This window comes from Phyllostomus hastatus, unplaced genomic scaffold, assembly GCF_019186645.2.
Source record: "Phyllostomus hastatus isolate PE091 unplaced genomic scaffold, TTU_PhHast_1.1 phas_contig_1021, whole genome shotgun sequence".
NCBI lineage: Eukaryota > Metazoa > Chordata > Mammalia > Chiroptera > Phyllostomidae > Phyllostomus > Phyllostomus hastatus.
This window is the reverse complement of record NW_025333505.1, coordinates 377,079-389,188: the sequence shown is the minus strand read 5'-3', so window position 1 is coordinate 389,188 and position 12,110 is coordinate 377,079. Positions and strand designations below refer to the sequence as shown.

The following is a 12,110-nucleotide window of genomic DNA, read 5'->3' as shown; positions in this document are numbered from 1 at the left end:
ACTCAGAGGAGGTTAGGTTGTCGGAGTCGAGGGTTCTACACTAGAAAGCTGGCCCTTGAGCAGGGCCGGCGGGATGCACCGCGAGGCTTTGGGGAAAGCCCGCATCCAGTTTGTGTTCCGGGCAGGAACTCTGGGAGCAAACAGGAGCGAGGAGAGGGAGGAGGCCGGTGAGGCCGAGTAGTAGTTCAGGGGGTGACGAGGAGGACCCCCGCTGTTAGGGCGGGAGAAAGGAGATAGGCCAGAGGAGCCCCTAATGCTCCGCATTCATCCTGCCCTGGGTGTTGACTTGACTCTTGCTAGTTGGATCAGCCTTGGCTTTCAGACAGTCCCGCTTCCCGTTTTCTTCCCAGCACCTGGCCGAGCAGGCTCCCCGTGCAGGGGTGGAAGGGGCACGGGGCTGATGGTCTGTGTCACTCAAGGACGGCGCCTGTGTGTGCAGAGATGACCCCGAGCTCTGGTGAAAGTGCGGATTCCGACGCGGCGGCTCTGAGCCTGCATTTCCGCTCGCCGGGCTCCCAGGGGCTGCCGCCGCACCAGACGCCACACGCGCTGCGGGTAACGAGGACTTCGAGTCCATCCTGGACACCAGGGACTTCACTGTGGGCTGCAGCGCCCAGACCACGGACTGAAAGGTCACTGGTGCACTTCCCGGTCAGGGCACACGCCTAGGTTGCAGGCCAGGTACCCGGTTGGGAGCCTGGGCGAGGCAGCCAATGGATGTTTCTCTCCTCTCTACCCCCCTCCCTTCCCTCTCTCTGAATATAAATAAAATTTTAAAAAATATTTATTTATTTTTAGAGAGAGGGGGAGGTAGGGAGAGAGGGAAACATCAATGTGAGAGAGAAACATCCACTGGTTGCCGCCTTTGGCACCCCAACTGAGGGCCGAACTCAAAACCTGGGCACGTGCCCTGACTGGGAATCGAACCGGTGACCTTTCACTTTGCTCGTAGGATGACACCCAACCAACCGCGCCACACCAGCCGGGGCGTATCTGTTTATTTTCTTTGTTCCTTTTATCCCCATATCCCACTCCCTCCTCCCACACGTGACTGCAATGCCTTTAATGTGTCACTTGTCGTCTCTGTTCTGTTCTGTGGACATAAATGGTTTTGTCGTGGATCTCATTCAATCTCTCACATCCCCGCCCAGCACCGCAGGTTTAAGGTCGGGGCACGGGACCGCGCATCCACAGTGCAGCACTGAAGCCAGTACCCCCAACTGCTCCCCAGTACCCCCTGGCGCCCTGGCCTCTCCCCCTGCTGCCTCCCAACAGCCCACACCCGGACTGTCTGCAGCCCTGGACCCGCGCGCACAGGGTCCCGAACACGCGCCCTTCCCGTCTGCCCCAGGTCCCGACCAGGCCTCCGGGGCCGCTCCAGGTCGGAGGCCGCCTCTCCCTTGCTCCCGCACAGTTCTTGACACCGGGGAAAAAACCGACACGAGCGCTTTTCCTTTGCCAGTAGCAACTTTTATTCTAAGCAACTGCCATCGAAGGGGACACTCACCCAGGAGCCGGGAGCCCACCCCGCACAGCAGCGCGGCGGGCACCCGGCACCCCCGGCCGGCGGGCAGCCCTGCGCTTTGGCCCCCGCGTCGGCTCCGCAGCGGTCAGTCCCGGAACTAACCTGGAAAAGCGTGTCACCCGAACGACCTCCAGGAGCGAACTCAAATAACCACTATGCGAGCGGGACGACCTTCAGTAACAGGGGAGTCGCGTACCCCGTGCGGCCCGGAACCCGGCAGGGGCGGGAAGGAAGGGCCGGAGCCGGGGCGAGAACCCCCAGCTCCCGGGAGGAAGCGGCTCCGTGTGCACCGCTCCGAACCAGGCTCTGCGTTCTCAGGGGGGCGCTCGGGGGTCCAGCCCTACAGCTCTCTCCCTCTCTCGGTCCTTTTGATTCAGTGAGCCCCCTCCCAGAGTGCTGAGACCCCCAGGACCCGGAGCCGTGCCACGCCCCTGACCCCTGGCCTGAGTGTGGTGGGGCGGGGGGCTAAAACAGCCCCAGAAACAGTTCCCCCCCCCATGGCAGGCCAGAAGCCGTGTGAGAAACAGCCTCTACAGCTCTGAAAACTTAAAAAACAAGTGTTGGGCTGTATGTTACTTTTTTAAATCAACTAAAATCTAATTCCAGAAAGGTTCTCCAGAGCAGGGTGAGCGCTCCTTTAAATTATCATTCTACTTGTTGTTAATAAGGGGACTACAGAAGGGGAAACAGAGGGCTGTGCTTCCCGGAGCTCTTCAGCAGGCCGGCTCCCGCCCCCGGCCAGGCCCCGCCCCGCGGGAAGACCTGGAACGCTGGGCCGGGCCCTCGAACCGACCCCAGACCTCGGGCATCAACGGTGTGGATGGGAAACCCAAAGACGTGGCAAGCCCAGCAGCAGGGCAGACAGCAGGGGAGGCCTGGCCCCGCCCCGCTCCACACAGTTCGGGGGCTCGCTGGGCCCGCTGCTCGGCCAAGGTTAGGCAAATCAAAGCGACTCCCCCCAGGAAGAAGCCAGTCCCTGACTCTGCACAGTGTCTTTTCGGGAGACCAATGCCAGCCCCCTCGGCCCCCCCGGAACAGGCGAGGGGCTGGCACCCTTAAAGCAGGCCATTGGGCCTTCCGGGCTCCAGAGCCAGCCCGCCACGCTCGCGCTGGTGGATCTTCTGGTGCTGCAGCAGGTGCTGCTTCTGCACGAAGCTCCGCTCGCACTCGGGGCAGGTGTAGGGCCGCTCGCCCGTGTGGATGCGCTGGTGCCGCACCAGATCCGACGGGTGGCTGAAGCTCTTGCCACAGTAGCCGCAGATGAGGGAGCTCCGGCTTTTCCTCCAGGGGATGTGGCCCGGCAGGGCGACCAGGCTGTTGGGCGAGAACCTCTCCTGGACGCGCTGGCCGCCACTGGGCCCCTCCTGCAGGTGGCAGCGCTGGTGGGTCACCAGGCTCACCCTGCAGCTGAAGCTCCTCATGCAAATGTCACACTGATGCTGCCTCGTCCTCTTGGACTGGGGCTTCAGCCGCGGCCTGGGCCTGAGGCTCTCCTCCGGCTCCGGCTCCGGCTCCGGCGCCGTGGGAGGCTCCCACCCCGCGTGGGTCCGCAGATAGGTGGCCAGCTGCTGCTCGCAGCGGTAGCTGAGCTCGCACTCGGGACACTCGAAGGGGCCCGGAAGGTCCCTCTGTAGCTTTAGGCCCTGCCCGCACTCCTGGCCCAGCTGCACCGGCCTGCTGGGCTTCTGCTTCGGGGGGCAGCCCGGAGCTCTGTCACCGCCGGGGCCTCTGCTGCCGTCCGTGGGCTCCTCGAGGTTCGTGTCCCTGGGGTCTGCTTCCAAGAGGACAGAGGCACCCTGGCCGTTCCAGAGCTCAGTCGGCACCGGGGTCAGGAAGGCCTGCTCCTCCGTCATGCCCGGGAACTCGCCGGGGAGGTCCTCGGAAGGCTCCTGTCTCTGCGGGGACTCTATCTCCTGCTTGATCATAATGCCTCCGGCTGCCGAGACAAAGAGAACCAACGAGAAAGGATCACATTCTAATACCTTGCGAGCCAGGCGCACGTCTGTGAATTCCAGAAGGGCTCACATCAAAGGACCAAGGGAATCGGAACAATTTGGAGAATGAAGAGACTGGCTGGCTTCCCAAACCCAGAAAGTGAAACCTTTACTCAGGTAGAGACATGTTGATCGGAAATCTGAATACATTGTTCTTTTTTTAAAAAAATTTTATTTATTCATTTTTAGAGAGAAGGGAGAGGAACATCGATGTGTTGATGTATGTGAGAGATATATCACACGCCCCCTACTCGGGACCTGGCCCAAAATCCAGACAAGTGCCCTGACTGGGAATCAAACCAGTGACCTTTTGGTTTGCAGGCTAGTGCTCAATCCACTGAGCCACACCAGCCAGGGCAGAATATATTATTCTTATAAAACAATGTTATAAATGAAAGTTCTCCAAGCTTGTCCACCAATTTGTATTTAATCTCTGAAAAGTGGCTCAATATACTGAAAAACTACACTAATTTAGGAGTGTTACAGTAATAAATAAGAAAGATGAAAAAAAAAAAACCCTAAACCTACAGCGTAAAAATTCATGCTCTCAACCCTGTCCTCTCTGTCCCCTCCTGCCCAACAACCCAGCTTACGACCGCCTTTCCTGTCTCTCGCCCGGCCGGCTTCACCCCCGAGGCCAACCGGCCCTGTTCTGAGCGCTCTGTGGGTTGGCGCTGGTCTGTTACGTCCGCTCCTCCGCGGGCACGAGGAGGTCCGACATGGTCGTGGACCTCAAGGGTCCCACGCAGCGGTGAGGAGCTAGGACGCCCATGGGACAGCCGAACATGAACAGCCATCAGAGAAGAGCCTGGAACAAGCCACCGCCCCAGGAGGCTCCTGGTAATCGGTGCTCGGCAGTTCGGCCACTCAGGGAGAGTCCGCGACGGGCCGCAGGCAGTGGGAGGGGGAGCAGAACATTCTGGAGCCGCTCACCTGGGTGGACACCACTGAGGCCCTCCTCCTCCAAGTCACCCAGCATCTCCGTGCCCAGCTCCGCTTCTCCTTCCGGCTGGCCAAGGACCTCTGGGTCGGAAATAGCACAGTGTGAGCCCAGGGGAGTAAAACCACATGGCGCACTGGTCATTTGCCCATGAACGAGGTGACCAGTGTCAAGGAGTCAATATTAAAACTTTGTAAGGTTCAAAGCACTGTTCTCGTCACCTCCCCTGGAGGTCTGGGACAGTCAGGAAATTACAGCTGATGCACTCGGCTACCAGCCCCTCGGGGCTCCCCCTGCATCAGCCACCTGTGGCTCCGGCTGCAGGAGCCCACCCCTCACCTCCCCAACAGCCGTGAGGCCGTGCCCTCACGCGTCCATGGCCTCACGTGCTGCTTCCCCTCGGGGTCTGGTTTCACCTGCGCCACAGCACTGAGGCTCAGGCAGGCCCTGGCCCTGCCTGTCCCAGCCAGGGCAGCAGTGACCCAGCAGAGGTCGCTGTGAGCGCTCTGACCCACTCGCTACTTTCCTCCCTCCTCCGCTCGGCTCCCGTGGCCTTCCTGACAAGCCTCCATGGGCCTGGGCTGTCAAAGATTCTGTCTACCAGACAACACGCGCGTACAACATGAGAGCAGGCACGCTGCACACCAGGAGGTGCAGGGTCCGGCAGAAGGGAGGCCTGCGTGAGTGTGGTCGGTAGTGTGGTCGGTGTGATGCCTTACGGTTTTAATCTGAATGCTTCACCCAAAATGCCACGTGGTGTGCTTGAGTGCGACCGTGTTATGTGACAGAATGACATGCTACGATTTTGTAATAAAAACAGACCTTATCCATCGTGCCGGACCCTGTATATTAAGCAGACTCCCAATCGACACAAACATAGACCCTGAGACAGACTGGCTGGGATTCCAGCCCAGGGCAGAGGGCAATTTTTGATTAGCGTGTGCCGCCTCTCTCATCCCAGGCAACAAAGGATTTCTTATCAAAGAGTCTTAAGCATTAAAAGCCGCACGAGGAACTGTACTGTAGATAAGATGGGACAATGGCATCTTATGTGCTGGTAGATATTATCAGATCTGACCACCGAGAAGCAACACCCTTACACACAGAGGACCCGGAGACCCCCACTTCTCAACCCCTCCCGGGCGGGGACTGCGGGACCTCGGCGAGAATTCCAGGGAGGGAACGGCCGCTTACTCAGAGAGACCAGCGTCTCGTAGTTGCTCATCATCACGTTTCGGTACAGCTCCTTCTGCCAGTCCTCCAGGTTCTCCCACTCCTGCTCCGAGAAACAGACGCCGTCACTGTCCAGTGTCCGGGACACCTGAAACCACAGGGGCCACACAGTGAGTGCCCCCGTCTCCGCCAGGCGGGCAGGGCCGGCGACAGAGAGCTGAGTAAAGGGACTACCTTGGGGGCCTCGGCCGCGCTGCCCGGGGGCAGCCGCAGCACCCAGAGGTTCCTGTTCCTCAGCAGGTTCTCCATGTTCTCCAGGCGCCTCTGCAGCAGCCCGTACTCCTGCAGCAGCGTGCCCAGCACGGCCCACTTGCCCTCCAGCTGGTTCCCGAACTCCAAGGTCATCTTCTCGAAGTCGGCCAGCTTCCTCTCGACCGTCTCCATGCGCCTCTCCAGGCTCTGCAGCTGGGCGGCCTGGGCCTCCATCTTCTTCTCCACGGCCTGGATGGCGGCCACCACGGCCTGCAGTGGCAGCTCCTGCAGCGGGAGCTCCGTGGGCTGCGCATGGGAGCTGTCCTCCGGCGGCGCCGGCGGGGGCGGCGGGGAGGAAGCCAGGGGGGTGGCGCGGCGCTTCCTCCTGTGCTGAAGAAGCGGACACAGGGACGTCAGCCAGCCCCTGGCTGCCCACGACAGGTGAAGGACGCCACGCCCAGAGGGCCCAGCGGCACTCAGACCTGGTACCGAGCTTCCACGTTTTCAAGACCTGCAACCTTGGTGTGTCAGGATGATGCTCCACCCCACTCCGCCAGGGCAGGATTCATTTTTTTAATTGAATTTCTTTCTGTTTCATACTTCGCACTATTTAGGATATTTTGCCGCCATAAGTGACCTAATTCACATCTCCTCTAGACTCCACACTGCTGTCCGACTGCATGGGCGGGCACGCCCCCCTCGCTGGCAACCTCCCAGCAGCCCCCAACCATAAAGTCCCTCAGCAGGACCCCCAGGCCGCCACTCACTCAGCTTTGCCCACCCACCCAGCAGCCAATGTAATATGCAAATACAATATGCAAATGCCACCCGCTAAACCCTTCACACAGGCACTCGCTGAAACGACCTGGCTGTCCTCTGACACTCTCCCTACACTGCTCCTCTCTGCAGTCTTGTCCCTGACGGCAGGAAGCTCACTGTGACGGAAGCTCAAAGGGACGAAAACCAGCCCCTGGGAAGTCTCCCTGCAGCCGCCCGTCACCCCTCAGTCCCGACCCCCCAAGGCGCCCCTCCTTCCTTGTGGCTGCTTCTCCCACCCGGGAGACCAAGCCCCCGAGGAGGGAAGGGTTCCCTGGCCGCCCGGCTCCCCTCCGGAGAGCCGCCTGTTCAAGTCTTACCCCTTCACCTTTCGGGTTACCCGGCGCTTCCTTCCTGCCTCCCAGAACTCGGCTGTGAATTCTGGACGCTAATCTTTGTCAGTTATATTCTTGTACATAGCAGATATCTTCTCTCTCTCTTTTTTTAACTCTCTTTAGTATCACTCGATAAAGTCCTTAACTTTAACGGAATTAAGTTTTATCAGTATTAATACTTTTAGGGTTTGAACTTTTATGTCAGGTGTTTAAAAAAAATCTGCAACCCACAATCGTCTTCCAAATACTCTATAGCACAGGTGGCAAACCCAAGGCCCTTGTTGTATCCGGCCCCGCACCTTGTTTCTACCCGGCGGCAGCGCGGAGCTCCTTGCCCCTAGGTAAGGAGCAGTTACATGTACACAGTCCTAAAGTTACACTCAGCCCTCTGAAGGCAACTGTGAGGCTGATGTCGCCCCCGGTGAAAATGAGTTTCACACCCCTGTTTTGAAGAGAGAGGCAGGAGGACAAGGAGGGCGAGGGGAGAGAGAGAAACATCAACTGGTTGCCTCTTACAGGCACCCGGAGGGAGGATCAAACCTGCAACCCAGGTGTGTGCGCTGCTGGGAATTCCAACCACAGCCTTTTGCTCTACAGGAGGACCCTCCAACCAGCGGAGCCACTGGGCCAGGGCTAGACAATTTTTTCTTGTTCTGTTACCCCGCTTGTCATCTGTAAGTTACGCAGCTCGTTTCTTGTCCTTCAGCAGCTGCCCTAGGAATCACAGGGAGCACACCCACAGAGACTTGAACCGTCTGCATTCTGATCATCCCTTCCCAAGGTTTACATCCGCGATGCTGTGTGTTTTAATTCTGCCTTGTTTTTTTAAAGATTTTATTTATTTAGTTTTAGATAGGGAAGGGAGGGAGAGAGAGTGAGCAAGAGAGAGAAACATCAATGTGCGGTTGCTGGGGGTCATGGCCTGTAACCCAGGAATGTGCCCTGACTGGGAATCGAACCTGCGACACTTTGGTTTGCAGCCCGTGCTCAATCCACTGAGCTACGCCAGCCAGGGCTTCTGCTTTGGTTTTTCACTCTACAAGAGATCACTATTTTAGTCGGTCAGTATTTGTTTGGATTTACCCCTTTTATTTTCTGAGCTGTTATTTATTTATTTTTAGAGAGAAGGGAGGGAGGGAGGTAGGGAGGGAACATCCGCCCAGGCCTGGCCGAGCTCGGCCGGGCACACGCCTGCCCCGCCTGGCTGGGAATCCATCCATCCATCCGCCGACCTTTTGCTCTTCGGGACGACACCCAACCAGCTGGGCCGCACGGGTCAGGGCTCGAGTTACCCATTTTCACGGATTACCATCTCACTTTTTCACACTAATTGGAATAATTTCTCTTTACCTGAAGGATGTCCTTTCGAATTTCCTTTCATGACAGTGTCCTGGCAAGCAAACGATCCATTTTAATTTGTCTAAAAATATCTCTCCTTTACCCTTATTTTTGAAAGCTATTTTTGCCGACTACAGAAGTCTGGGGTCACAGTTCCTTTCTCCCAGCCCGTTGGTGACATCACTGTCCTGTTACCTCGCCTCCACTGTTGCTTTTGAGAAGGTGCACCCCAAGAGCCTGACCACAGTTCACTTACAGGTAATCGGCCTTTTTTTTTCTCTGGCTGCTTTTAAGAATTCCCTCTGCCACGTATATCGTGCTTTCATTATCCCGTGCTTAGACAGAGATTTACTTTTGTTTATCCTGATTGGGTTCTACTGGGTTTCCACGGATCGGGGTTTGCACGAAGCCGACAGTATATCCTCGGCTGCTAGCTCCTCATCCGTGGGGACTTCCGGCGCGGGCTGTGTGTGTCCCTGCTCCTTCTGGACTGTCCACATGTCCTTCTCCTGGACTCTCAGTATCGGAAATCTTTGAAGGTCTAAATTTGTTGCCCGTTATTTTTACTGGCTTCTCCTCCCTGTTTTTCTTTCTTTTTTTTTTTTTTTTAATGTTTATTGATTCTAGAGAGCTAGGAAGGGGGTGGGAAGAGAGAGAGGGAGACAGAGACAGCAATGTGAGAGAGAGAAACACGGACCAGCTGTCTTCCACACTGGCCAGGGCTCCCCACAGTTTTTCATTGTTTGTTTGGTCATTTTTTTCCCTTGTTATGAATTCATTTTTCTTGGAATTCCATCTATGAGAATTATTTGAAGTCTGAGTTAAATGCAGACTCCTCCAGAGAAGACTCGTGTGTGTTTTTCAAAGACAGCTGGACGTTCTACTTTAAACTAAGTTCTCGGCTTGGGGTTTCTTGGACCATCCAGGTCACAGGAATGCAGGCAGTAAACCCACTGGGGCGTCAGCGGTTTTCCGGGGGCACCTTGCGCCCATCTCTTGGCACCGAGGTTTGAAATATGCAATATTCTCTGCAACTACCTGGGGGCAAGAGCTTCCTGTCAGCTCACCCAGAATGTTGCCGTTTGAAGCCTCAGCTTTGTGGGATTCAGGAAGAATCCCACACCCCCTGGACGCCCCCTCAGGTCATAAACACCACAGATGAATGTTCGGCAAATGCCCTCAAAGTTGGTTTCAGAACCCTGGTTCCCTCTTTTTTGTTGTTGTTAAGGTTTTATTTATTTACTTTTTAGAGAGAGGGGAAAGGAGGGAGAAAGCTAGGGAGAAAAACATCAGTGTGTGGCTGCCTCTCTCGTACGCCCCCCCAGCGGGGAACCTGGCCCCCAACCCAGGCATGTGTCCTGACTGGGAATTGAACCGGTGACTCTTTGGTTCGAAGGCTGGTGCTCAACCCACTGAACCACACCAGCCAGGGCAGAACTCTGGTTACCTTTTAAGAGCTCCCTCTTATACTTTGTTTTTGGGCTCCGAGTATTCTTTATGAACATATATTTTAGATATAATTGTGTGTCCCCCCCAGCATTTTTAGTAGTTTTCATCATGGCACCTACTTGGCCACATTGTCAAAGAGGAGGTACCAAGTCCTCATCTGAAGAGGAAATGTCTGAGAGTAGACATATGCTCATGGGGGAGGGGTGGGGGGAAAGGCAGAAAACTGTGCTTGAACGACAATAAAAAAAAAAAGAAATATGCTCAAAGGCGATTTTAACACACCCTCCACAGGCAGATGCACACGTTACTCAAAGCACAGCTTTGAATTCTGCAGGATCTTTAAGGCTTCCTTTTAAAAACATCTGTTGACGACGTAAGAACCTGTGCACGGACCAGTGAGGAAAAAGTGCTTTGGAAGTTGGTGAACTTGTCCTCCTGCCCCACTTCACCACTGATTTGGCCTTGAACAGAAGCCAACTCTTCGACTGTATCGCCTCAGTGAAAGGAGTCGGAGGAGATAAACACTGTGAGCATTTGTGTCTTGTCTCCACAGTTCAGCTGTACTTCCCTGACAGGGAACACCATGTTCTCCAAATCTTCCAATCCTTCCCTTCTTAGTTCTTACCTACTTCCTACAAGAATCAAACAGCTCTGGCCGGGTGGTTCAGTTGGGTGGAGCAACATCCCCTACATGGAAAGGTTGCTAGTTCGATCCCCAGGGTCGGGGTGTAGGGGAGGCAACCAATCGATGCTTTTCTCTCTTTCTCTCCCTTCTTCTCTAAAATCAATAAAAACATCCTCGGGTGAGGACTTAAAAAAAAAAATCAATGGGTAAAAAAAAAAAAATCAATGTGTTAAAAAAAAAAAGAACCAACCAATGAACGCATAAATAAGTGGAACATCGAATCGATGTTTCTCAATGTTTCTCTCTCTCCCCCTTCCTCTCTCTATCTAAAAATCAATAATAAAAAAAAAGCAAACAAACAAAAAACCAATTAAATTCCAGCCCTGGCCTGGTGTCACCAGGAGACGCCAAGGTTGCAGGTTCGATCTCCCCTCAGGGCACATACAAGAAGCAACCAATGCATGCATAAATAAGTGGAACAGCTTATTTATGGATGTTTCTGTCTCTCTGTCCTTTCCTTCCTCTCTCGCTCGCTCGCTAAATAAATAACAAAAACATTAAGTTCCATCTGCCCTTTCCATAGCACATCCTCTTGGATCATCAAATTAGCCACTACTTCCGAATAACGTGAGCATGTCAGAGACGGCAGGAACCTTGGAGACCATGTAGCAACTAGTCCAACACTCAGTTTACAGCGAAGAAATCGGAGGCCCAGGGCTGGGTGGCCGAGGGCTGAGTTAGGGCTGAAATCCAGTTTCCTGCCTCCATGCCCAGGGCTTCCCTCAGCCCGACCTCTGCGTCCTGCGAGGGCTGGAGGAGACCCGACAGCTTCGCAAACCAAACCCCAGCAACTACCCGGGGAGACAACACCTGTCCCCTAGGCGAGGAAGCCCAGCCCGACTTCCACCTGCGGCTGCGACCGCCGGACAGAAGTCCGTAGCGGGACAATGTGGCAGAAGGAACCAGCGAAACACAATGGCCGAGGACGAGCTGGTCGCGGACAAGCCCTGCGCCCCCCGGGGTCTCCGGCGCACCCGGCGCGCTCTCCGGCAGCGATGCGGACCCAGAGTTTCCAACCCGCGCCACCTCTCCAGCCTGGAAGCGGGCTCTCTTTTGGCACCACGGAGAAAACGTGTGGGGGACGGTCACAAACCCAAGAACAGGGAACAAGCCTCAGAGAAGTTTCCCGGCGAAGGCGCGAGGCGCTGGGGCTCCGGCCCCACGCCGAAGGAATCGGACAGGGGAGGGCAGAGCCCTGGGGTCGCGGGGGGCAGATCTGCACCCACCGGCGCCAGCGGCCGCCCGGGGGACACCCCGCCCCGCCCCGGGGCTCCGCCATCCCGAACGCGCCCCCGAGCCGCGCCAGGGGGACCCTTACCCGAGCCGACGCCGATTCCGCCATTGCTGCCCGTCGCCCGTCCGCAGCGGAGCCTCGCCTGATACCCTCGGACTGCGCGCGAGTCCGCTGGGCGTCCCCTGCCCCTCCTCGAAGCCACCACCAGCTCCGTGTTGACACAAGGCCAAGACTGGCTCCGGCCGCTCGTCCTCGGCGCGTGGGATTCCCATTGCGCCCCCGTGCGGCCGGAGGGTGAAGAGCAGCGCCGCGCTCCGGGCCGGGGAGGGGGTGGTCCCCGGAGGCCTTACTTAGTCAATGGCAGCTTCG

At 56.5% G+C, this 12,110-nt stretch overlaps 1 protein-coding gene across 1 annotated transcript; it reads right to left on the bottom strand.

Moving 5' to 3' along the window:
- Positions 1–1,456: 1,456 nt before the first annotated feature.
- ZNF212 (zinc finger protein 212) lies at positions 1,457–11,950 on the bottom strand. The gene is made up of 5 exons (XM_045834045.1): positions 11,826–11,950; positions 5,867–6,274; positions 5,654–5,780; positions 4,453–4,542; positions 1,457–3,461 (listed from the first exon to the last, which is right to left on the bottom strand). The coding sequence occupies exons 1-5, from the start codon at positions 11,847–11,849 to the stop codon at positions 2,581–2,583; spliced, it is 1,530 nt and encodes a 509-aa protein (XP_045690001.1). The 5' UTR covers positions 11,850–11,950; the 3' UTR covers positions 1,457–2,580.
- Positions 11,951–12,110: the final 160 nt, after the last annotated feature.